Source organism: Macaca mulatta, chromosome 15, assembly GCF_049350105.2.
Source record: "Macaca mulatta isolate MMU2019108-1 chromosome 15, T2T-MMU8v2.0, whole genome shotgun sequence".
Classification (NCBI taxonomy): domain Eukaryota; kingdom Metazoa; phylum Chordata; class Mammalia; order Primates; family Cercopithecidae; genus Macaca; species Macaca mulatta.
Genome location: NC_133420.1, coordinates 23,854,716 through 23,881,361, shown reverse-complemented (window position 1 = coordinate 23,881,361; position 26,646 = coordinate 23,854,716). Strand labels below are relative to the sequence as shown.

Here is a 26,646-nt window from a genome sequence, read left to right as displayed (position 1 = left end):
AGAATTATCCAGGCTTGGTGGCACACACCTGTAATCCCAGCTACTCAGGAGGTTGAGGCATGAGAATCACTTGAACCTGGGAGGCAGAGGTTGCAGCGAGCCTAGATTAAGCCACCGCATTCCAGTCTGGGCAACAAAGTGAGGCTCTGTCTCAAAAACAAAACAAACAAACGAAACAAAACAAAACAAAAACAAGCACTATTTAAGTGTAAAAAGGCAAGCTGCAGACTGCAGAAAGATCTTTGTAATACTTATGCCTGACAAAGTACTCACATTCAGTAATATAAAGAATGCCTACCAATCTGTAAGAAAAGAACAGACAACACAGTGAAAAACAGGAGAAGACCTGAATAGGTATCTCACAAAAGAAGATATCCAAATGGCCAAAAAGCATATGAAAAGGTGCTTAACATGAGTAGTCAGTCATCAGGGAAATACAGATTAAAATCACAATGAGCTACGAAAACATGACATTAATGGCTAATAATATGGCTAAAAGACTAACAATATAAAGTGTTGGATATGAAACAAGTAGAACTGTCATACATAGCTGATGAGGTATGAATTGGCACACAATTTGGAAAACCGTCAGCATCCACTAAAGCTAAAGATATTTATAAATTTTGAACAAGCAATTCCAATCCTGGGTATAAAGCTAACAGAAAGGAACATTTTTGTTAACTGTAAGACATCTATAAGAATATTTGTAACAACTTTATTCATAATAGCCAAAAATGGGAACCAACTTAAATACCTATTGATAATACAATGGATAAATAGAGGCATATTGGAATAATGGAGTACTATGCAGCAATGAAAAACAATGAACTACAGTTAGGTACAACAACACAGATGAGTTCTACCAACACAATGTAGAGCAGAAGAAGCCAGACCCATGAGTATATACTGCAAGATTCCATTTATATGAAGTTCAAGAATGGGCAAAATTGCTACAGTGATAAAAACCAGAATAGTGATTATTTTTTAATAGGTATTGACTGGAAGGGGAATGCAGAGCCTTATACTATGCTGGAGATATCCTGTATCTTGATCTGGATGGTGATTACATGAGTATATAACCATTAAAAATTAATCAAGTGGTATCCTTAAAAATCTGTGTACTTTTACTGCATATAAATGATACAACAGTAAAAAATTTAAATTTAAACATATGTGTAATGGCAGAAGAAAATCTATATTAAAAATAACAAAAAATTCCGCACACTACATATAAGACAAACGTAAGATGATTCTGAAAGGCAGAGAGAGAAGCAGAACAGCTAATGACCTCAGGACCGAAGGAGTGAGCACAGATGAGTTCCCTGGGTTTTTCCTTGCCTCGTATATTACATTGTTGGAGCCAGAGAAGTCAGCAACCTGGAAATACCAATTGACGCAGACCCAAAAATGCTCGAACAAAAACCAGCTTTCTCTAGCCAAAGGACCAAAAAGGGGTGCTAATAAGTCAGAAAACTTTTAAGAAAACACTCACCAAACACCACAGAAAACCCTGTCATCCCACCCTCATCCAAACCCACAAAGGACAAGGAGAAAGCCTAGGTTTCTGGGCTGTGATGAGGAACCCCATCCAGCCTACCCCTGCCAGAGTAGTGCTACAGAAAGCTAAGCAGGGAGCTGGGGATTGCATCATCCCCCACCAGGCAGTAACAATAACCCCATCAATGTGGTTTCAGTGGAGACCCTGGACTTCCACACCCGCCCCCCAACCCCGGCCGTAACGACACTTCCCTTCCCATATCCACTCGGATGGTGTCAAGGAGACCTACCAGAAACTAAGGATTTTCATTACGTCCCAGTGATGAAATGGGACAAGACCACTCCCCTCCACCCCGTGGTGTCTGTTGAGTCCCCAGTGGGAGCAAGAACAAGGCATTACCCGACCCAGCCAGGGAGGTTTCCCTGGAGGCCTACTAGGGAGCCAGAACTCCCACCCTACAGTGTGATAACGGAATCCTTCACCTTGGATGTCAACGGAAGCAGAGTAGGGAACCTGAATGTACACCCCAACTTTGCAAAAGCAAGGAAGAACATCCTCCTTCCCTTCCAGAGCAGTGTCAGAGGAAGCCAGACAGAAGAGAGTTTAAAAAAAAAAAATCTTCAAAGTTCAGCAGGAAATTTTGTCAACCTAGAACTCCACACCCATACAAACTTCTCAGCCCCTGTGAGAAAGCAGACATTTTTCAGATGTGCAAGAACTCACAGTTTACTTTCTATGCACTCTTTCTGCAAGGGTGCTACTGTGGCTGTCTCCTATAAGAACCTGAATATGTACTCCAGCAAACAAATTAAAGCAAAATGATCACACGGCCAGCAAATAATCAAATCAACCTTGAAAAGTGATGAGGGGATATTCCAGGGTTATAACAATAGAGCTGATTTTATAAGGATTTAACAGGAAGGTGGGAGGGAACCATCAGGGGTACAGGGAAGCCTGGATAAAACTGCAAGTGTAATTTCAAGTGTGGAAAAAATTAAGGATACAATAAAAGCAAATAATGCAAGATGGAAAAAAAGACTTAAGAAACTCTGGAAGAGGGAGAAGAAGAGAATAGATACTGCTTTAAAAAAATCAAAATCCAGATACGGACCTTTATTTTCCAGTCTCAGGTACTTTCTGCACTGGAGGCAGCAGTGCAGACATGGTCAAGTCCAAGAACCACACCACACATAACCAGTTCCAAAATGGCACGGAAATGGCATCGATAGGCCCTGATCATAAAGATACCCTTTAAGCGGGTAGAACCTTAGTTCTTAAGGATCATGCACTTTGCCAACAAACACAACAAGGGTCAAAAGACCCAGGCCAATAAAATGAAGACCATCAAGGCCTTTGCCAAGCTCAAGGTCTTGAAGGGCACCTGTGTTGGTCTGTTCCTGCCGTTACTATAACGAAATACCTGAGACTGGGTCATTGATAAAGACAAGAGGTTTAATTGGCTTATAGTTCTGTAGGCTCACAGTGCTGGCATCTGCTTCTGCAGATGCCTCAGGAAGTTTATAATCATGGCTGAAGGTGACAGGGAGCCAGCGTGTCACATAGTGAGAATGAAACAAGGGAGGGAGGGGGAGGAGCCACACTCTTTTAAACAACCAGATCATGAACTACTAGAGCAAGAACTCAGTCATCACCAAGGGCATGATGCCAAGCCATTCATGAGGGACCACACCCACGATCTAATCACCTCCCACCAGGCCCCACCTCCAACACTGGGAATCACATTTCCACATGGGATTTGGAGGCAACAAACATCCAAACCATCTTAACCTCAGTCCCAAGCTCAGGAGCCATGCTGATTATGACATCATCAGATGCCAGGTTCTGCTGGCCAAAAGCTAGCACCCAGGCCAAGGCCCCCACAAAGGCTACAAAGTAGAGGTTTCCATCCTGCCAACATGAGGATGAAAGCACTTGTATGATCCCCTGGGCTGCTCTCTCTACAGGGCTAGTGTACAAATAATTTGCTGTTTTGTACAAATAAATGTAAACTTATCCATATATGATGCCACAGACATTTAGCATAATTTTCAATTCTGAATGGATTGTAGGAAAAATTACTGTGACCCTGATGTTAACATTCTCCTTCAAATGGGATGAAAATGTTGTTTTAGCACCCTACCCGATCTAGTGCAGTTAAATACTTATATTTAAATATTCATAATAGCATTCCACTTTTATAATTAACCTAAAGACAAATCATGGAAGACTTGATTCTGGTCATGGATCAAAATTTAAGTGACCATATAAATGTAAGAGCATAGCTTTGAGAAGGTAGAAGGAAGAGCTAGGGTAATACCCTTCCCCTTACAAAGTGTGAAATCAAAAGAGTGTTGAGGGTTAATGGAACAATAAAGAGGTTTAAGTTAATAACCATTATAAAAATTAAAGTAATACAAAATAGATAAAATATCAGATGAGTAGAAGAGAGAAGTACTATAAAGTTACTTATCTTTCATTTCAAGGAGTCAACAGATACTGTCTAAAGTTAATTAACAGAGAGAGATTTATCTATGGTTATAAGTTACCACCAGAAAAACTAAAAATGGGGTCAGTTGATAAGAGTTTGTCTCCAAAGAGTGGGACTGGGGAAGAATAGGGAAGAGGACTGTTGCTTATCACAGGCTCTTATGAAGTATTTGATTCATTACTATATATATTTGTAATTTTGCATGCATTTGTAACTGATAAAAATAATTTTTAAAGTTTGACAAACACACTCTCCTGATGAAGCTGTATGACAACAAGCATTCTCATGTGTGGGAATATGAATTGGCACAATCTCTATGGAGGAGTATTTGACAATATCTAGCAAAATTACATACAAAATTACCCTTTGACCCAAATTCCACTCAGAAAAATCTATCGCAATGGTATAATGGTAAAAATACAAAAAGGTGCATACACAAGACTATTCATTACTGCACCACTTGTAATAATAAAAGACTAGAAGCAACCTAAATGCCCATCAGCATGACACAGGATGAACAAACCATAGTCCATCCATCCAATGGAGTACTATTGCTATCCCACAGAGAAATGAAGAAGATCCCTATATTCCCTATATTTTCCCAGGAGAGACCTCTTTACAGGATATATTATAAAATGAGAAAAGTTAAGGGGAGAAAAGTACACATGGGATGCTATCACTTATCTGAGGGCCTGGCAAGAGGAGATGTGAATATATCTATGTATTTGCCTTTTTTAAATTTATTTTTATTATTATTTTTTTTTGAGACAGATTTTTACTCTTGTTGCCCAGGCTAGAGTGCAATGGCACAATCTCGACTCACCACAACCTCTGCCTCTCGGGTTCAAGCAATTCTCCTGCCTCAGCCTCCCAAGTAGCTGGGATTAACAGGCATGTGCCACCACGCCTGGCTAATTTTGCATTTGTAGTAGAGATGGGGTTTCTCCATGTTGGTCAGGCTGGTCTCGAACTCCCAACCTCAGGTGCTCTGCCCGCCTCGGCCACCCAGAGTGCTGGGATTAAAGGCATGAGCCACTGTGCCCGGTTGCCTTTTTTGTTTTAATGAAAGGACAAATGAAAATCTAAAATCAAACTCGGTACCTGTGATAGGGAGGGAACACAGCGGTAGGCAGGGATAGAAGTTAGACTTGTGAATATGCCTGTTTTGTAGCTTTGGCTTTGAAACAATATAAATATTTTAAGTAATTGTCTTAAAAATCAAATTATTTTTAAACAGTAATTCCAACAGATTAAAAGAAAAAATTATAAAAACCTAACTATGGGCTGGGCACAGTGGCTCCTGCCTGTAATCCCAGCACTTTGGGAGGCCAAAGTGGGCAGATCACTTGAGGTCAGGAGACCAGCCTGGCCAAAAAAGTGAAACCCTGTCTCTACTAAAAATACAAACATTAGCTGGGCGTGGTGTCAGTTACCTGTAGTCCCAGGTACTCAAGAGGCTGAGGCAGGAGAATCACTCAACACAGGAGGCAGAGATTGCAGTGAGCCAAAATCATGCCACTGCACTCCAGCCCGGGCAACAGAGCAAGACCCTATCTCAAAAAACAAAACAACAATAACAAAAAAAATCCTAACTTTGTATTGAGTTGGTGACATAACCACAGAGAAAAAAACTAATTCTACTGACTTTAAAACAGTAATTTGACTACAGTCCTAGTGAAATATATCCTAAGGACCAAAAGAACTGCCAAGTTTTAAAAAGCCAAAAACATAACTATTTTCAGTAATCACATTGTTGATGGTAATGTTGGTGCTGCTGTTGAGCTGTCTAGGTACTGTGGGATAAAGCAAAAGAGTAATGGTGTTGGTGTTGTTGGAAATCAAGACTTTTATATATGTATGGGAGATTCCAATGTAAAGGTGATGAGGTTAAATAAAACTGCTATAGTCTAGAACTGGAAAAAGCAATGTGAACACATAATGCAATTTACCTTTAAAAATACACACACATATTTCCAAATTCTGACCCCTGGAGAATCCTAGAAATTATGACTGACCTGGTAGCAAACCCACCCCATCTCCAAAAGTCCTAAATCCCAGGCTGTGATTTCTAATACTATTTCCCACCAAAAGGAACCAGGACTCCTTAGAGAAACACTGGGTCTGGAGCAGGAAACACAGAAGATGAGCCTGGAACACTTTGTCATACAAAAAGGCAAGGGAGCTATTAGAAACTACTGGGATCCTGGCCGGGCACGGTGGCTTATGCCTGTAACCCCAGCACTTTGGGAGGCTGAGGCAGGCAGATCACGAGGTCAGGAGATCAAGACCATCCTGGCTAACACGGTGAAACCCCGTCTCTACTAAAAATACAAAAAAAAAAAATTAGCCGGGCATGATGGCGGGCCCCTGTAGTCCCTGCTACTCGGGAGGCTGAGGCAGGAAAATGGCGTGAACCTGGGAGGCGGAGCTTGTAGTGAGCAGAGATGGTGCCACTGCACTCCAGCCTGGTCAACAGGATGAGACTCTGTCTCAAAAAAATAAATAAAACGAAAGAAAAGAAACTACTGGGATCCTGTCAAAAGGACTTCAGAGTTCACTTGAAATTCCCACTGGACAGGCCAGGTGCTTGTGGCTCACACCTGTAATTTCAGCACTTCGGGAGGCCAAGGCAGGCAGATCATGAGGTCAGGAGATCGGGACCATTGTGGCTAACACAGTGAAACCCCGTCTCTACTAAAAATACAAAAAATTAGCCAGGCGTGGTGGCGGGCGCCTGTAGTCCCAGCTACTTGGGAGGCTGAGGCAGGTGAATGGTGTGAACCCGGGAGGAGGAGCTTGCAGTGAGACGAGATCGCGCCACTGCACTCCAGCCTGGGCGGCAGAGCAAGACTCCGTCTCAAAACAAAAAAAAAAGAAAAGAAAAGAAATTCCCACTGGACAAAGATAAGACTAATTAAACATGAGTGAGGGCAATAACTATAGCAGATTGAAATATAGCAAATAAGTTTAAATGCATCCATTTAAAGTGACACTCCCCTCTCTCAAAAATTAGTTACCTTTGGAAAATGTTTAAAAAATTAATAAAATCAAGCATTTACCCTGCCTTTCCTATATGAACTGTATCTCAGAGCAACCAAATGGTTGATATGGACAAGGTTTCTTTTTACAAGTATCCCAGCTAGTATGAAGAAGAAGTGATAGAAACAAAATATCACCATTTTATAACCTCTAATTAATGAACAGATCAAAGACAGATAATCAGACATAATGTACCTCCTGATGGAAGTACCTATCACCACTTTTAAAATATTATTGCCAAGAAAGTGAACTTGAATCTCATCAAGTCATTTAATCCAACTACCAATATGTAGGAAATAAAGGGGACAGAGGAATACATTAAACCTTAAGGATGCAACAGAAATCATATAGAACAAATAATCTACTTCTTCAAAAAATCAACAGCATGGGGGAAAGACAGCAAATATCAACCAGTTGCAATGTATGAACTTTGCTGATTCAAACGAATCCACTGTTTTTTTTTAAATTTGATATAACTGAAAAACTTTGAGCACTGACTGGATATTTAATAACATTAAAATTTTTTGACCAGGGGCAGTGGCTCATGCCTGTAATCCCAGCACTTTGGGAGGCCTAGGCGGGTGGATTGCTTGGGGTCAGAAATTTGAAACCAGCCTGACCAACATGGTGAAACCCTGTCTCTACTAAAAATACAAAAATTAGCTGGGCATGGTGGTGCACACCTGTAATCCCAGCTACTGGGGAGGTTGAGGCAGGAGACTCGCTTGAACCCAGGAGGCAGAGATTGCAGTGAGCCGAGATCACACCACTGCACTCCAGCCTGGGCAACAAAGTACAACTTCAACTAAAAAAAAAAAAAAAAAAATTAAATTTTTTGGTTAACTTTTTAGGTGTGAGAATGTTATATTTTTTAAAGAGAAAATCTATCTTTTAGAGACACATATGGAAGTATTTAAGAATGATATGACATCTGGGGCCTGGAATGGTGTGGCTCACACCTGTAATCCCAGCACTTTGGGAGGTAGAGACGGGCAGATCACTTGAGGTCAGGTGTTTGAGAGCAGCCTGGCCAAAATGGTGAAATACTATCTCTACTAAAAATACAAAAATTAGCCAGGCATGGTGGCGCACACCTGTAATCCCAGCTACTGGGGAGGCTGAGGCACGAGAATCACTTGAACCTGGGAGGTGGAGGTTGCTGTATGCCAAGATTGCACCACTGCACTCCAGCCTGGGCAACAGAGTGAGACTCTGTCTCAAAAAAAAAAAAAAAAAAAAAAAGATGATATGACAACATCTGGGATTTGCTTCAAAATAATCCAGGACTGGAGAGCAGGGGAGGGAGTTACAGTCAGTCATCTATAAATAAAACTAGATAAAACATAAATTAAGTGTTGAAACTGGTTGATGGGAATTTGGGGGCTCATTATACTATTCTACTTTTATAGATGTTTAAAATTTTCCAAAATAAAGTTTAAAAATAGGTTCAACTACCAAGAAAAAAAGGAATAAAAAATCACTTTAAGGCCAGGCACGGTGGCTCAAGCCTATAATCCCAGCACTTTGGGAGGCCAAGGCGGGCAGATTACTGCCAGGAGTAATCTGCAGTCAGGAGTTTGAGACCAGCCTGGCCAACCTGCAAAACCCGTCTGTACTAAAAGTATGAAAAATTAGCCGGGCATGGTGGCAGGTGCCTGTAATCCCAGCTACTCAGGAGGCTGAAGCAGAGGAAGCTTGAACCCAGGAGGTAGAAATTGCAGTGAGCCAAGATCGTGCCGCTGCACTCCAGCCTGGGCAACAAGAGCAAGGCTCCGTCACAAAAAAAAAAAAAAAAATCACTTTTAAAAAGACTGAACAGCAGTCCTTGGCCGGGCACAGTGGCTCACGCCTGTAATCCCAGCACTTTGGAAGGTCGAGGTGGGTGGATCACAAGGTCAACAGTTGGAGACCAGCCTGGCCAATATGGTGAAATCCCATCTCTACTAAAAATACAAAAAATTTAGCCAGGCGTGGTGGCACATGCCTGTAATCCCAGCTACTCGGGAGGCTGAGGCAGGAGAATTGCTTGACTCCAGCAGGCAGAGGTTGCAGTGAGCCAAGATCGCGCCACTGCACTCCAGCCTGGGTGACAGAGCAAGACTCCATCTCAAAAAAAAAGAAAAAAAAAATGTTAAAAAGACTGAAAAGTAGTACCAGTTAAACAGAGATAAATATAAATTATTTGTATAAATATTTTATAAAACTGAATAGATTTCCAATATTTATGATAAACGGAACATTAAGTGGTTTTGTTTTTTACTTCAAGACAGGGTCTTGCTCTGTTGCCCAAGCTAGAGTGCAGTAGCGCAGTTTCAGCTCACTGCAACCTCCCCCTCCCAGGTTCAAGCAGTTCTCACACCTCAGCCTCCCAAGTAGCTGGGACTACAGGCGTGCGCCACCATGCCTGGCTAATTTTTGTAATTTTTTTTTTTTTTTTAAGTAGAGATGGCGTTTCGCCATGTTGGCCCAACTGATCTCGAACTCCTGACCTCAAATGATCTGACTGCTTCAGCCTCCAAAGTGCTGAGATTACAGGCGTGAGCCACCGGACCTGGCTGGGGGCATAAGTGTTCTTAAATGTTATAATTCTAATTGTTTGCATGCTCATCTTATCTGTCTTAGTAGACTATAGGCTTCCTTTCTTCCCAACCAGCAAGAGCAATAGCACTTTGTATATATCAGCATCTCAATCTTTCAAATAAATTCAGTGAAATACACTACACGTCATCCTAACATTCTTACTGAAAGGAAGCAAAAACCTTGGTTTTTAAAAACAAAACAAAAAAAACTGTAATACTATAAAAAGGAATATACTTGCTGTCTTTTAACTTGTTTTTTAACTCCAGGTTGTTCAGACAACCATATTTTCTACTCTCCAAGCAATATTAATGATAGCTGCCATTTACTAAGCAGTCGTATCTCCACTGCGAACTAGGCACAAGATCTCTTTCAATTATGACAACAACCCTGTAAGTGAATTTATTAGCTTCCTTCCATAATTTTTTTTTAACCTGAAGCTCAGAAATTTAGAACTCAGAGAGAGAATATATAGTTCTAGGGACTCAAAACTCCAATGCTCACATACCTCTGGCTCCTCTCACACCCTGGAGTTCAAGAACTGCCTGCAGGGAGTCAGACAGCATTTTCTCTAGATTGGTTTCCTTCCTTCCATTTATTCATACAGCCTAGGCGAGATCAATGCAACACCCTCAAACCTTTCCTGTGGCTAAAGTGAATTTGAATTCACCTTTTGAAAGGTGGTTTTTCTCCCCTCATCTCTAAATCTACCATGAACAGATTTGCCTTCAGCAATTTAGTCCAGCCCACTTTAAGTCTTACTTATTTAATAAAGCACACACATTCACTATAGATCCCTCAAAGATTCCTTCCTTTCTCACTGCAGACTAAAATGCCTTATCCCCATTATAACTTTTCACTTTTCCTCAGAAAAGCAAACATTATATAACCAGTCCTCACCTTACAAATACTCCATTTGTAACATAACTCTGCCAACCTTGGCAAGTCATCTTTGATTCTTCTTTTGCCTCTTACATGTAATTTGTCACCAAGTCTTGTCATTTCTACTTAAAATCTCTCAAAGCCATCCTTTTTTTTTTTTTTTTTTTTTTTTTTTTGAGACAGGGTCTCACTCTGTCACCCAGGCTGGAATGCAGTGGCGCGATCTTGGCTCACTGCAACCTCTGTCTCCTGACCTCTATGGGAACTCAAGTGATCCTCCCATCTCAGCCTCCCAAGTAGCTGGGACCACAGATACATGCCACCACACCTGGCTGATTGTTGTATTTTTTTGTAGAGACAGAGTTTCATTATGTTGCCCATGCTGGTCTCAAATTCCTGGACTCAAGCCTGGACCTTCCTTGGCCTCCCAAAGTGCTGGCATTACAGGTATGAGCCACCACACCCGGCCCATCATTCCTTTTCTTTACACTGCCAAAACCTTGCTCTGGACCTTGATCTTCGGCAGTAAAAACTATTACACAGTTCCACAATCCAGTGGCCTCCCATTTTTTTCCATGCATTCTTCCTATCAGTAAAAAAGTGAGCAGACATTTGATAAATATCCATAAATTATAATAATGCCTTACTATACTAATACATACATTAAAAAATACAAAAACAAACTTTGAAGGTTGATATAAAAATAAATACAATTTCTAGCATACTATTCTTACATTCCAGTGTGTCATCTTGTACAAGCCAGAGAGATCACTGCTCTAAACTTCTGCTGCCAGGGTAATCTACCTAAAAACCCAAATCTGATCATATTACATCCCCAGTTCAGCCCTTCAATGACATCATATCCCACTGGCACATGCCTACTTCATCAACTTCTTCTGCTATAATCTTTATCCTTATATCCTGCATTTCAGCTTTATCTTTTAACTCCCCATGACTTTTGCATACACAGTTCCCTATATCTGGAATGCCCTTGCCCTCAACAATTACTGACTTGTACATAACAGTATCTCGAAGAGGGAAACACATTTTAAATGCCATAACCAACTTACAAATGAATTTTTGGAATGTCACCTCTCTTTTCTATAGGAACATGTATGTATTTTAACATATCTTTTCTTACTTTATTTGGCTACTTTTCAAGTCCTGACTACTTAGAAAGAATGGGTATGGATTCCAATCAAAGTAGAGAACAAAACAACTTCATTTTGTTTATTTTTCTTCCTTGTTTATCTTTCCATGCCCCCACAAAGCCCTTTTAAGCAAAAAGGATGTTACGAACCCAGAGATTAGTTCTCCCTAGGGCCAGGAAAAAGGCTGGACCTTTGCAACTGCAACCTGAACTCCAGCCAGGAACTTACACAGATTGAATAACTGAATGCAAACATACTTTCCTAGAGCAATACTCCAGGTCTTACCTTTTGTTTCAACCTTCCTATCTGCTGTACAATCCCCTCTAAGTTGACTACAATGGCTAAGAGAAGAGTGAGGGAGTAGCACCAACATATTTTCCAGAAAAGTCATGAAAATTCAAGTGGCTGACTCTGAGCACCAGTGATGGAGAGCTTAGTCTTCAAAGAGACTGTTACTCCACCACTCCAAGTCTTTCTACATTCTCCTTTGGGGACTGGGAGGATAGCACTGTGGTGGAGAAAGGGATGAGGGGAAGAGCATTAGAGGAAGGCGGCCTGGAAAGGAAGTCACATTCCAATTCTTGGTCTCATCACAAAGCAGAGAGATACGTTGGTTGTGCTATACAACAGGCCTCAAGAAGAAGCAACCTTCTTGTGCATTTTGGCAAGGGGATCCTTTAAAGAACAGTCAAAACAAACTGGAGCAGAGCTATCATAAGCCAAGACTACTCCTCTGTTCTTGAAACGAGATGGGTTTATCCTCACTTTCAAGTCATATAACTTCTACTCGTCTTCCTTTGGTAATCCCCCTCCATTCTCCATATCTCCTCTTTCTTTCAGTTCAAGTTCCAACCTCTTCTGAGAAACCTATCTCCATCTACTCTGAACTTTTCTATGTAACTCATTTGGGCCAAATCAAAACCACAATAAAATACCATTTTACACAAAGTGGTACAGCTGCTTTAGAAAACAATTTTAATAGTTTCTCAAAAGGTTACACAGAGTTACCATACGATCCAGCAATTCCACTCCCAAGTATATATCCGAGAGAAATAAAAACGTATGCCCACACAAAATGTTCATAGCAACATCATTCATAACGATGAAAAGGGGAAACCATCCAGATACCTAACAACTGACAAATGGATGAGTAAAATGTGGTATGTCCATACAATGGAATATTATTCAGCAGTAAAAAGTAATGAAACACTCATACATGCTCCAACATGGATAAATCTTGAAATCATTATGTTAAGTGAAAGAAGCCATGCATGAAGGGTTACATATTATTCTATTTATTAACATATGAAATGCCCATAATAGGCAAATCTATAGCAAGTAGATTAGTGATTGCCTAGGACTAAAGGGTTTGGAGGAATGAGCGGTATCTAACAGGTATGGGATTTCTTTGTGCGGTGATGAAAAAGTTCTGGAATTAGTGGTAATCAGTCACCCTTGTGAATATCCTTAAAACCACTTTAAAAAGTAAATTTTAGGGCCGGGCAAAGTGGCTCATGCCTGTAATCCCAGCATTTTGGGAGGCCAAGGCAGACAGATCATCAGGAGTTTGAGAGTAGCCTGGCCAATGTGGTGAAACTAAAACCACAAAAACTAGTCAGGCATGGTGGCGGGTACCTGCAGTCCCAGCTACTTGGGAGGCTGAGGCATGAGAATCACCTGAACCCGGGAGATGGAGGTTGCAGCGAGCCGAGATCGCACCACTCTGCACTCTGCCTGGGCGACAGAGTGAAACTGTCTCAAAAAAAGTAAATATTATAGTATGTGAATCTTAATTTCATATCTTAAACAGTTTTCAGATTACCACAACCCACAAGGCCCTGCCCTGCCCAGTCTTTCTCCCTCTGACCTAACCACAAGCCTCTCTGCCCCCAGTCACTACTCAAACCCACGGGCCTTCTGTCCGTTCCTGAAATATGCCTAGGGTTTTCTTGCCTCAAGGCCTTTGTGTATGCTCTATCCTTTGCCTGGAATAAAACGTCTTGCCTAGTCTCTTTAGATGACTAATACCTCCTCATCCTTTAAGTCTCAGCTCAAATGTCATCTCCACGGTGAGCCTTCCCTCGCCACTCTCTCTAAAATAGGACAGTCACTCCCATCATTCTCCCTCAGAGGCATCTCGTGTGCTTTCTTTATAGAACATCCACATAGCTTTATGTGAATTTACCTGGCTTTTTAATGTCAGGTCCACAAGACTGTATGCACCATTAGGAGTGAATCTATTATTCACCATCATAATTCCCAATGTCTAACACAATTCCTGGCATTCAAGTGTCTAATAAATGGTAATATTTTATTTCCCTAATATGCCATGTCCTCATACGTACTGCTCCCTCTGCTGATACCCCCACCATCCCTACTGCCTCTACTCCCTCTGCTAACCACCCCTACCCATCTCTCAGCTGAAACATGATCTCCTTGGTGAAGCCTTCCTTTCCTGACCCTCCCTCCTCCCCAGAAGACAGTCTCTCCTTCACTTACTCACCTATTCATCACCAGTCGCATCTCCACCATTGCAATTAACTACACTGTATTATAATTGGGTTGTTTTTGTTTTGTTTTGTATTGGTGGGGAGGGAGTCTGGAAGGGATTGTTTTTGTTTTACATTTGTGTCCACTACTTTAGAAAGCCTTAAAGAAAAATATTTGTTCATCTTTGTGTCCCTAGTACTTAGCACACTGCCAGGCACAGTATTGCCACTAATTATGATAATAATGGCTAATATTTATTGTTTAATACGTGCTTAATAGTCTTAGTTCTATAGTAGGTAAGTAGATGAATAAATGGATAAATGTCTTGGTCACTAATCTCACAGAGGTCACAGTTTGACAGGGACAGAAGACAGGTATACAGGCTAATATAGGATAATCACCACCACAAGGCCAAATTAGTTGCCCTGCCCTGTTCCCATGCCTCCAAGTCTTAGAGTATGCTTTTCTCTGAGTCCATAAATGTCAGGTTTCTTCAAACTCACTTAGAAAACTTCCTTCGATTACTTACAGCCCACTTCCTGCACTTGGTGCCTGGAAGCAATTTCTAGGATGTCACCACAAGTAATATTAAACTGCCGCATAGTTTCCTGCTGTGTGTCTGCATTATCAGTTAAATTGCTTCATATTAACCACATTCCAGTCCACTGGGATCATTCAAACACTAAATAAGATTTAAACATACCTGTCAAAAATTGCCAGTTACCACTGCTCCTTTTATTCTTCTAGATAAATGTCTACACAGGTTTAAGATTTAGGTTTCCAGGGTGCTACCTGCATACTGATGACCTCTTTTTTTGTCCATTAGATGTTGATTTGAGGCAAGACAATGTTCCTTTATTAAAATAAACATGAGGCTGGGCGTGGTGGCTCACACTTGTAATCCCAGGACTTTGGGACACCAAGACGGGCAGATCACCTGAGGCTGGGAGTTGGAGACCAGCCTGACCAACATGGGAGAAACCCCGTCTCTACTAAAAATAGAAAATTAGCTAGGCATGATGTCTCATGCCTGTAATCCCAACTACTAGGGAAGCTGAGGCAGGAGAATGGCTTGAACCGGGGAGTGGAGGTTGCAGTGAGCTGAGATCGTGCCACTGCACTCCATCCAGTCTGGGCAACAAAAGTGAAACTCCGTCTCAAAAAAAAAAAAAAAAAAAAAAAAAAACTAAATACTCTAGTAAAAGGAAATGCCTGCCTAAACCAGTATAATTGGCCTTAAAAATTTATAAAATATAAAACTTTTCTTCCTCAAGGGTTTAAATTTTTTTTAACTCGATGTACACTCAACTCAGAGAACTCAGAGTCTTAATTAGAATCTTAATGTAGATCCTAAAGCATTTCTTAAATGCATTCCATGAACTCTTCTCAAACAACCACGTGCCAGGCATTGAGTTTGACACAGGGAACTCAAAGATAAATAAGACAGTCCTTGCTCTCAAGAAGTTTATGTCCAGCATGGTACAGGAGACAGACAAGAAACAAGATTCAGTACCGCGTCTGCGATAAACACAAGGGGCCATAGAAACACGGATGAAGGGCACCTGGCCTAGACTGGAACAGGAGTGGGTGGGGGTGGCAACAGGAAACTGGCATCAAGGCAGGCTTCCAGGGGATGGCATCTGATCTTAGGCCTATAAACGCTCATTCTCTCATTTGAAAAATGTGGTTAATAAACAGCATCGCCACCACTGGACAGTAGTGAGGGTTTCATGAAATGGTTCACATTAAGGATTTCCATGGTACCTGACAGAGATTGTGTTCAACCAGGCTTAAACTCTAAAGAGAAGTCTGATCAAACACTAAATTTTAACACCTGTGCCTAGCAACTCACGTGCTTTACCACTGATCACACAACAGACACCAGCTTCACAATTACACACAATATTGTTTTTAATCGACTTTTATTTTTTAATAATGAGACAATGTTAAGCCCTACTCTGCATGTTAACAGCCTAATTCCTTGGTCATTAAAATTTTCTTCTCCATTACCTTAAACATACCTTTCTCTGACATTTCTAATATACAGTAATGTTCTTAGTCTTTTGATACAGAAGGTGAAAAAAAAGGAAAAAAAAACAATTACTGAGTTTTTAACACGGACCTAGCATTTATATTGATACTGTGTTCATTGCTCATAATAACCCTACAACCTGGACACATTCCTCCCCATTTTACCTCAGGGAAACTGAGGTTGAAAAGGCAGTCTGTGTGAAGTTTCATAATTAGCATTAAAAAGAGCTGGAATTTGAACCTAGATCTGATTCCACCTAGTCAACTGACTTGTTGCATCAGAGATAAGCAAGAGAAAACAAAGGGAACCCCTCCCCCTTGCCCCTACCTCCAAGACTGTCCAATTCAATGGAACCTGCACACTTAGATTTCACCACAGCCAGGAGAACACCTTGAATGCCCTGCCAGGAGGGAATAGCCAGCCAGTAGTAACCAAAGCTCCGTCTTCTGCAACAACTAGAGAAGCACTTAAGTGGGTAATTTCCTGTCCATCCCCATTCTGAGCCACAGGCAGAAGTTGCATAATCAACAGTCACTATAAATCACAACTACTTTTCATAACTTCTCTCTTCATATTCTGTTTCAGTTTCACCACAAACTAACATATTTCCCAAGCCTAAGTTTTTATCACAGAGTAGTCTAGTTCCAAGATCAATAAGGCTATTCTTCATACTTAATACAAGTCCATGCCTTAGTAAATTCCCTTGTCCAAGTGCTCAGAATTAGCGATGGGTTCCACAAGACACATTTGAGAAATGTTATTTGTCCAACCTGCTACCTTGGAGAGCAACAGACATTTGACGGCTAGCCATCCGAACTTTTACTTGCTGGATTTTAATACTGGTTCTGACACTCACCGCCTCATGTCAGGCAAGTTTCTGAACTTTTCTGTAACAAGAAGGGTAAGTGTCCTCACGCATACTCTGCAACTCTAACATGGCTTCTGGAAAGTGTTTCTAAGTGCTATTGAAATCCAAGTTTACAACTCTTACTTGGAAGTAGGAGCTAAACTTGAGTGCCTCTTTAATCCCAATGGTTCACAAACGACATCTTTTTACCTCCCAAGCCTCTCAAGCTCTTGTTTGGAGCATGCTTCTAACTTTTTTCTCATTTCCACAAAAATAAAGATTTAACAGAGTGTTCATGCGACTCTTCCACTTTCACTGCCATAAGCAAACTTTTCTAGTTTCATTCAGCAGATGTCTCAAGGCTGCTGCAGCGCATCCCATACATATTTTGCAAATGGGAAGCCTAACCACACGGGGACTGCAAGGCTGGGCAAGGGTCACACTGCACGGGCATCACCTGGACATGAGATGCAATGTTTGAATAATTATTAGATTTCGCCCTTAAGGCCCTTCTCCTTTCCAACTTCCCTAGTACAATTCTCAAAATGCTGAAATAAACACATTCCACAGACTTTCCCGTAAGAGGGTTTAAAGTGTTCTAGGAAAGTTGTTTTACAGAAAAGCCTATGCTGTCAACTTTGCTTTTTAATGCCCTTAAACAATTCTATTAGTCACAGAGGAAAAAGCGAACATTTGTTAGTAATTAGAGATAAAACATCTCCAGTTCTGGGGCAAAGGAAGGGAGAGGCCACAAGAGGACCTGCCTGGGAGGGGAGATAGAGTCCAAAGCCACACACCCAAATTGGACCGCTTAAGAGTTGCACTTTCCAAAGTCAACTTCTAAGTCTACGAAGAGGGCAACAATGTTTCAGTGGATTCTGAAGTTACATGTATCAACAATTTCCCCGGAAAGCTAATCCTCCACCGGAAAGCCAAACCTCCAGGTGAATGAATGAGTGGGGGAATTCGCCAGATTGAGTTACAAAGCCTTTCCAACGATTATCAAGAGCAGGTGTTTGGTTACAACACAGAGGTATCCTCCTTCACACCCTTTGGCCCTTGCCGTGTGGAGATTTTCACAGATAAGAGGGGGGAAATAGGAGAGAGACGGGCCTTCCTCCCCGGCCATCCACACCTTAGGTCCATGAGTGTGACCCCTCCCTCTAAGAACCTCACGCGACTACTGCGGGGGCCGCAGGCCTCAAGCGGCCAGGCTGCAACCTCTCCGGACCTGCCAACTCTCAGGGGCGCCCCAAACATGCCCGTTTGGGGAGGTGCTTCCGGGGCTTTCCCACTCCCCATCCCCACAGTTGAAGGGCCATTTTCAGGGGCTCTCCGTAAACCCGGGGAGGGGGCCGCCCAGTAATCTCAGCTGTTCCGGCCCCTAGGTAAGGAGGGGACACCTGGCCCCCGGCGCCCTGCCACCCCGCGCGCACCCCGCCCCCGCGCCTCCCTGGATCGCCATGGCAACCGTCCCCCTCCCCGCGTGACGCCTGCACGCGGGGCGCCCCTCCGGTCCCGGCAACAAGTCCCCCGCGCGGCCCGCGGCCTGCAGCCCTGGCCCGGCCTCGCCGCCCCGCGCCCGGCCCGGCTCCGCCCGGCCCGGCCGCACTCACTTGATCCTGGAGCCCATGGTCCCCGGGCCTCCTCATGGGCCCGCGGGCCCCGCTCGGCGCTGCGCTGCCCGCCCGCCCGCGGCCGACCGGCCTCCCTCTGGCGCTCTCCCCGCCCCTTCCTCCCTTCCCTCAGGCTGGGGCCCGCCCGCTCGAGGCTCGCTCCCTCGCCGCCGCCGCCGCCTCCAGGGGTTAATGTACTCGCTCCAGCCCGGCGAACGCCATGGTCGCCGGCGCGCGTGCCCGGCGCGCGCCGCCCCCACCGCCTCTCACCGCCGCCCCTCCCGCCCGCGCTGCCGCCGCCGCTGCCCGCGGGGGCTGCTGGGAAGTGTAGTCCGCACGCGGGGGCGGGGCCGTGGCCGGCGGGGGCGGGGCAGGAGCGCGGTCACCCGCACGTCTCCCCGGGCGCGGGCCCCGGAGGACTGTGGCGTTCCTGCGCAGGCCCTTACACGTCTCCACCCCACTGCGTCCCGCTGGAAACCTCCACTCACAGCCGGCCTGAAGAGACCTTAATCCTCTCATGGAGACCCCTAGCCCTCCCGATGAAACCGCCACCCATCCTCCCCTTGGAGGCCTCCCACCCAACCCTTCTAACGGACAGCTAATGTCTCCCGCCTAGGCCTCCATGAAAACACGTTTTCCCTTTAACATCCCGCACTTTCCAGTAAGTTCCGTGCAGAACCTCTTCTGCATCACACCGTCCACTTCCCCATCTGAAGGCCTTTCCTCTTCCTTTCCCCTTAGAGCTTGAAGGAGACCCCACATACCTACAGGAAAGCCACTTGGGGGCTGCGTGGACCCATGTGGTGACTCAGCTCTGCCCTCCCCTTGAGGACCTCTGTCTCCCTTTATCAGCCGTTTTGGGGACTCCAACATCGAAGCCTCCTTTTACCACAAAAGTCCCTGATAGAGATTAACTCAGTGCAGATGAAAGGATTTGAGAGCCGAGATCACCAACCTGCTACCTGCCCCTGCTCCCTGCCTTGGGATTCACTTCCATGAACACCTCAATTTCATCCCCTCTAGGCCCAGAGGGATCATAAAGGAAGCAATAATGAAAGCTACCATTAGCCACCCCTTAATGAGCGGGTGAGTGCCCTTCCTGAATCAGACACAGTATTTCCGTACATCATTAGTGCCAATCCTCACAATAATCCTGTGTTCATCTCCCTAATTTACAAAGAGGAAACTGAGCCACATTCCCAAGATCACATAACTAGTAGCGAGTGAAGCCAAGATTAGTGTCCAGACTGAATAATTCCAGACATGTGACACAGTCATGCTTTAAAGTGGCACCTTCCACAAGTCCAAAGACACTTTTAATATTAGGCATTTTTTTTTCCTTTTTTCAATTTTCTGTCCTGAAGCCATTAATCGCTTCTGCCATTTCAGTTCTTATAAATGCATGGAGTGCCTCTTCACCCTACCCCCACCCCATAGCCACTGTGTAACTAGTCCTGCGTCCTAGCTCCTGGCCAGGCTAGGAGCAAAGAAAGCAGTAAGATAAGTCATAGAAGACTTCTTCTGTTTGAGTCACCTTCTGAATAAAGGTAGTTTCTCCCTTTTCCCTTTTGCCTGTACCTTGAGGTTGTTGAAGTCAAAGGGTAAACTTTTTAAAATTAAAACCAAAAAAAAAGTGAAAATGTCCAAACTGTCATTTTGAATTTAAAGTCTTATGCACCCAGACACCAATACCGACTTGTAAACACCCGCAGGAGCAAAGCTCTGCTAGACAGGCAGGAGCTCTGTGGTGTTTATTCACCTGTGAAACATCTCCAAGGAACAGTTGTTATCAAGATCTTCCCTGGAATGGGCAGCCAGTTCAAAAGCTCTGAGCAGGAGACTATAAATAAGACAAAGTTATTGGTGGAAGGCAAAGCTGGCTGCTTTTCAAAGGAGGTTGTAGCCATCTTGGCCACAAAAATGTCTGGGTGCCTGCTGGGTGGCGTGTGTGTGTGTGTGTGTGTGTGTGTGTGTGTGTGTGTTGGAGAGGGAGGTAGAAGGTGGAGATTATGTGTCTGCTCAGGTGGCCTCAGAGACAGCAGGGTGGTCTGAGGAGAGAGCACTGGACTGGGAGTGAGGAATCTTCTAATTCTGGCTTCAGCATTGACTGGTAGATTTTATGCAAATGATTAGACAAGTGTATGTTTCAGTTTCCTCCTTAGTGTAGAGGGTGATGAGAAGCTTCCATCATAAGAGCGAGTGCAACATAGGAGCAAAGAGCACAGGCTTTAGAACCAGACTGCCAGGGTTTAAATCTCAGCTCTACCTCTTACTAAATATGTGACCTTGGGTGAATTATTCCTTCTCTGTGTGTCTCAGGTTCTCCGTCTGTAAAATAGAAATGATGATAATAATAGACCTATTTTAGTGAGTTGACATGAGGATTAAATGAGTTAGTGACCTTTATAAAGTATTCAAACAGTGACTATCACATATTAAGGACTCAAAAATTATAAGCAACTATTATATATAAAACACCTAGCACAGTTTGGCTTTTATTATTAAAATTAATAAGGTAACCAGTGGCCAGGCATGGTGGCTCACACCTGTAATCCCAGCACTTTGGAAGGCCAAGGCAAGTGGATCACTTGAGGAAGGAGTTCAAGACCAGCCTGACAACCAACATGGTGAAAACCCATCTCTACTAAAAATACAAAACAATTAGCCAGGTGTGGTGGCAGGCACCTGTGGTCCCAGCTATTCAAGAGGCTGAGGCAGGAGAATCGCTTGAACCCAGGAGGCAGAAGTTGTAGTGAGCCGAGATCATGCCACTGCACTCCAGCCTGAGCAACAGCGCGAGACTATCTCAAAAGAAAAGAAAAAGGCCAGGCGTGGTGGCTCACGCCTGTAATCCCAGCACTTTGGGAGTCCGAGGTGGGTGGATCACGAGGTCAGGAGATCCAGACCATCCTGGCTAACATGATGAAACCCTCTCTCTACTAAAAAAAAAATACAAAAAATTACCCGGGCATGGTGGCAGGCGCCTGTAGTCCCAGCTACCAGGGAGGCTGAGGCAGGAGAATGGCGTGAACCCGGGAGGTGGAGCTTGCAGTGAGCTGAGATTGCGCCACTGCACTCCAGCCTGGGTGACAGAGTGAGACTCCATCTCAAAAAAAAAAAAAAAAAAGGAATAAGGTACGCCGGCTCCGTGGTTTGTTCCTGTAGTCCCAGCTACTCAGGAGGCTGAGCCCAGGAGTTTAAGACTGAGCCTAGGAGTTGGAGGCTGCGGCACACTATGGTCATGCCCGTGAATAGCCACTGCACTCCAGCCTGGGCAACATAGCGAGGCCCCATCTCTGAAATAAATAAATATATTTTGTAAAAGTGATTAACATAATAACATAATAATAAAGAGTACCGTGCTTGAATTCAGAAGACCTGAATTCTCAGCCCAACTTGTTTGTTCACATTCTGTATCAGTTAGAATTCAATTCAACTGTAAACGATAGAGAAATGAAATAAAAATTGTTGAAAAAAATAGAATTTTATTTCTCTTTCACGTAAAGTCTGGTGATTAACATTCCAGGGCTGGTGTGACAATCCTATAATTAACGGAGACCCAGAATTCTATCTTATTGCTCTCCGATTCTCCAAATAGAACTTCCACCTCATAGTCCAGGATGGCTGCTTAAACTCTTGCTATCCAATCTGCAGCCCAGCCTGCAGGAAGAAAGAAGGATCTGCCCATGTCAAACCCTGACCTTTAAGTGTACTTCCCAGGAATTACTCACACCACTTCTATTTACATCCCACTGGCCAGAAATTAGTCATGCAACCACACCTCACTAGAAAATGCAGCCTTTATTTCAGACAACCAGACAATAGTGTCCACAGCTGAAAGGTAGAGAGTAGGGAATGGCATTTCCAGGAACGTAGTGGAGGATAGATATTGCAAGACACCCAGCAGGCTCAGCCATGCTTGGCTATTTGGTTTTGAGCAAGCCACAGATTTAACCAAAATAAGAGAATCAGGCCAGGTGACCTCCTTCCAAAGTCCTTTTGGGTTCTAAAGTTCTATAATTCAGTGGCTTATCGATTTTATAATTCCTTTAAACCTAGGTGAATCTGATGTCATTCAAATGAAATGAGACCTCTGTGCCAAGTACGCCCATAATCAATTGTTGGAATGTAAACCTTCTGGTGAAAAGGAAGGATTTAGGAACTTTGCCTTCTCGACTGTTGTCAAAATAGGCTAAGCAGATCTAGCAGATAAAAGTCCAACCGTAGAGGTGATACCACCTGCATTGACACTTTGATGCTCCTCAGTTTCCAAGCTTGCTCTTGCTCTTTTATACCTGTTTGTTTTTTCTGCTTGGAATTTTAGGGAGCTGTGTTTATCAGGGGAAAAACAGCAACCCCAGGGAGCTCTATTGCCCCCCAATTATACAGTGTGAAATGGCAGAACAAACGATCTGTGTGTCAGGATTCAGTGGTCTGTTGTTCCTGATACATTAAATTGTGTACATTTAAGTGGTTTTAGCTGATGGACATTTGGATTTTCTTTTTTTTTTTTTGTTTTTTTTTTGAGTCTAGCTCTGTTACCAGGCTGGAGTGCTGTGGTGTGATCTCGGCTCACTGCAGCCTCTGCCTACTGGGTTCAAGCGATTGTCTTGCCTCAGTCTCACGAGTAGCTGGGACAACAGGCATGTGCCACCACACCCAGCTAATTTTTGCATTTTTAATAGAGACAGGGTTTCACCATGTTGGCCAGGATGGTCTCGATCTCTTGACCTTGTGATCCGCCCACCTCGGCCTCCCAAAGCGCTGGGATTACAGGCGTGAGCCACCGCGCCCAGCCTGGATTGTTTTCTTTTTTTTTTTTTTTTTTTTGAGACGGAGTCTCGCTCTGTCGCCCAGGCTGGAGTGCAGTGGCGCGATCTCGGCTCACTGCAAGCTCCGCCTCCCGGGTTCACGCCATTCTCCTGCCTCAGCCTCCCGAGTAGCTGGGACTACAGGCGCCCACAACCGCGCCCGGCTAATTTTTTGTATTTTTAGTAGAGACGGGGTTTCACCGTGGTCTCGATCTCCTGACCTTGTGATCCGCCCGCCTCGGCCTCCCAAAGTGCTGGGATTACAGGCGTGAGCCACTGCGCCCGGCCTGTTTTCTCCTTTTGGTTATTGTGACTCTGGAGCCAGATGGACCTAGGTTGCTAATTGAGTGAACTTGGAGAATGTTATTTAAATTTTCTGAGCCTTGGTTTCCTCTTCTTTAATAAGAGGATAATAATACCCACCTTACAAAGATAAAATAAAATGAAGAATGTAAGGTTCTTGCTCTATGTTTGATTTTCAATGATTGGGAATATTATTCTGCTAAATTGTCCAACTGATAAAGACAGGAACCACACCAGGTTTGTCCATACCTAGTTCTCAACATCTAGTACAGAGCCTAGCATGCAGACAGTGACCAGTAAATATATTTTGAAAAAATAACTAAACAACCACAAAACCCTTATTCTGAGGCACATTCCTCAAGAATAATAAGCCACGGAACAAGATTTGGGAAGTGCTTGCTTAAATTTGAACTTAGTATATTCAGCTGGTGCATTTGCTCACCTTCTATTTTTTATACATTTTTAAAAATTGTGGTAAAACGTGCATAACAGAAAGTTGACCACTGTAACCAGTTTTAAAGTGTACATTTCAATGGCATTAAGTACATTCACATTGTTATACATCCATCACCACCATCCTCCTCCAGAACTTTTTTCTTTTTTTTTTTCTTTTTTTTTTTTGAGATGGAGTCTTGCTCTGTCACCCAGGCTGGAGTGCAGTGGCCGGATCTCAGCTCACTGCAAGCTCTCCCTCCCAGGTTTACGCCATTCTCCTGCCTCAGCCTCCCAAGTAGCTGGGACTACAGGCGCCCACCACCTCGCCCGGCTAGTTTTTTGTATTTTTAGTAGAGATGGGGTTTCACCATGTTAGCCAGGATGGTCTCGATCTCCTGACCTCGTGATCCGCCCGTCTCGGCCTCCCAAAGTGCTGGGATTACAGGCTTGAGCCACCACGCCCGGCCTCAGAACTTTTTTCATCTTCCCAAATTGAAGCTTTGTATCCATTAAACAGCACAAAAACTCCCCCTCCCATTCTCCCTTCCCCTCCACTTTATCCCTGGCAACCACTATTCTAGTTTCAGCCTGCCTGTGAATTTGACCACTCTCATATGACCTCATATAAGTGGAATCGTACATTATTTGTTTGTGACTGGCTTATTTCACTTAGCATAATGTCTTCAATGTCCATTCAAGTTGAAGTGTATGTCAGAATTTCCTTCTTTTTTTTTTTTTGAGACGGGGTCTTGCTCTGCCCAGGCTGGAGTGCAGTGGCACCATCTCGGCTCACTGCAAGCTCCACCTCCCGAGTTCATGCCATTCTCCTGCCTCAGCCTCCCGAGTAGCTGGGACTACAGGCGCCCGCCACCACGCCTGGCTAATTTTTTGTCTTTTTAGTAGAGATGGGGTTTCACTCTGTTAGCCAGGATGGTCTCCATCTCCTGACCTAGTGATCCGCCCGCCTCGGCCTCCCAAAGTGCTGGGATTACAGGCATGAGCCACCACGCCCGGCCCCTTTTTAAGGAATAGTAGTCGATGGTATGTGTATATCGCGCTGTGTTTCTCCATTCATCTGCCAATGGACACTTGGGTTGTTTCTACCTTTTGGCTCTTGTGAATAAAGCTGCTATGAATGTGAGTGTACAAATATCTTTTCAAGACCCTGCTTTCAGTTCTTTTGGATAGTACTCATAAGTGCAATTGCTGGATCATGTGGCAATTCTTTTCAAATTTTCCAAGGAACTATTCTACTGTTTTCCATAGCAGTTGCCCCATTTTACATTTCCATCAGCAGTGCACCAGGGTTTCAGTTTCTCTACTTCCTCATCAACACTTGTTATTTTGGGGGTTGGAGTTTCTTTTTTCTTTTTTCCTAATAGCTATCCTAATGGGTGTGAGGTGGTATCTCACTGTGGTTTTAATTTGCATTTCTCTAATGATTAGTGATTTGAGCATCGTTTTGTGTGCTTGTTGTCCACTTGTGTATCTTCTGTGGGGAAATGTCTATTCAAATCTTTTGCCCATTTTGCAATCAGATTGGGTTTTTTGTTGTTAAGTTGTAGGAGTTATTGATATATTTTGGATGTTAATTCCTTATCAGATATATGATTTGTAATATTTTCTCCCATTCAGTGTATTGGTTTTTCACTCTATTGATAGTGTTCTTTGGTGCAGAAAGCCTTTTAATTTTGATGTAGTTCAGCTTATTTTTTCTTTTGTTGCTGTTGCCTTTGGTGTCATATCCAAGAAATCACTGCCAAATCCAATGTCATGAAGTCTCTTCCTTTTCTCCTAAGAGATTTTATCATTTTAACTCTTACATTTAGGTATTTCCATTTTGAGTAAATTTTTTTGTGTATGGGATAAGGTAAGAATCATTATCTCTTTTTGAGAACTAAGTATGAGTACCTGAGCCTTTCCTCATTTGTGATCAGTAATCCCAGCCTGGACACTCACCTGTTCTCTGGATAGATGTTCATTATTTTATTATTGTTAATAATACTGTTGTATTAGGCTGTTCTCATACTGCTGATAAAGACATGTCCAAGACTGGGCAATTTACAACAGAAAGAGGTTTAATGGACTTACAGTTCCACGTGACTGGGGAAGCCTCACAACTATAGTGGAAGGCAAGGAGGAGCGAGTCACATCTTACATGGATGGCAGCAGGCAAAAAGAGAGAGCTCATGCAGGGAAATTCCCCTTTATAAAACCATCAGATCTCATGAGACTTATTCACTATCATGAGAACACCAGGGGAAAGACCTGCCCCCATGGTTCAATTACCTCCCACCAGGTCCCTCCCACAACACATGGGAATTCAAGATGAGATTTGGGTGGGGACACAGTCAAACCATATCAACTACCTTGCAAATACTTAATAGTTTATATTTTCCCAACTACTCAATAATCAGGGATTGCTATTGTCCTTGCTTTAAAAGTGAAAAATGCCGGCCAGAAATGCTGGCTCATGC

The 26,646-nt window shown here is 43.4% G+C and overlaps 1 protein-coding gene across 22 annotated transcripts in view; it reads right to left on the bottom strand.

The window, feature by feature from the left end:
• The window catches only part of DENND1A (DENN domain containing 1A), a 544,513-nt gene extending 525,655 nt beyond the window's left edge, over positions 1 to 18,858 (bottom strand). For 18 of the 22 annotated variants that reach the window (XM_077968018.1, XM_015116876.3, XM_077968015.1 and 15 more), the window contains exon 1: positions 18,621 to 18,858. Coding sequence is in view for 11 of the 22 variants with exons in the window: in XM_015116876.3 (XP_014972362.3) it covers positions 18,621 to 18,637 (17 nt within the window). In the remaining 11 variants the exon portion in view is untranslated. The remainder of the gene's footprint in view (positions 1 to 18,620) is intronic. The other 4 variants (XM_077968021.1, XM_077968017.1, XM_077968022.1 and 1 more) reach the window with 1 other exon arrangement.
• Between the last annotated feature and the right edge of the window lie 7,788 nt (positions 18,859 to 26,646).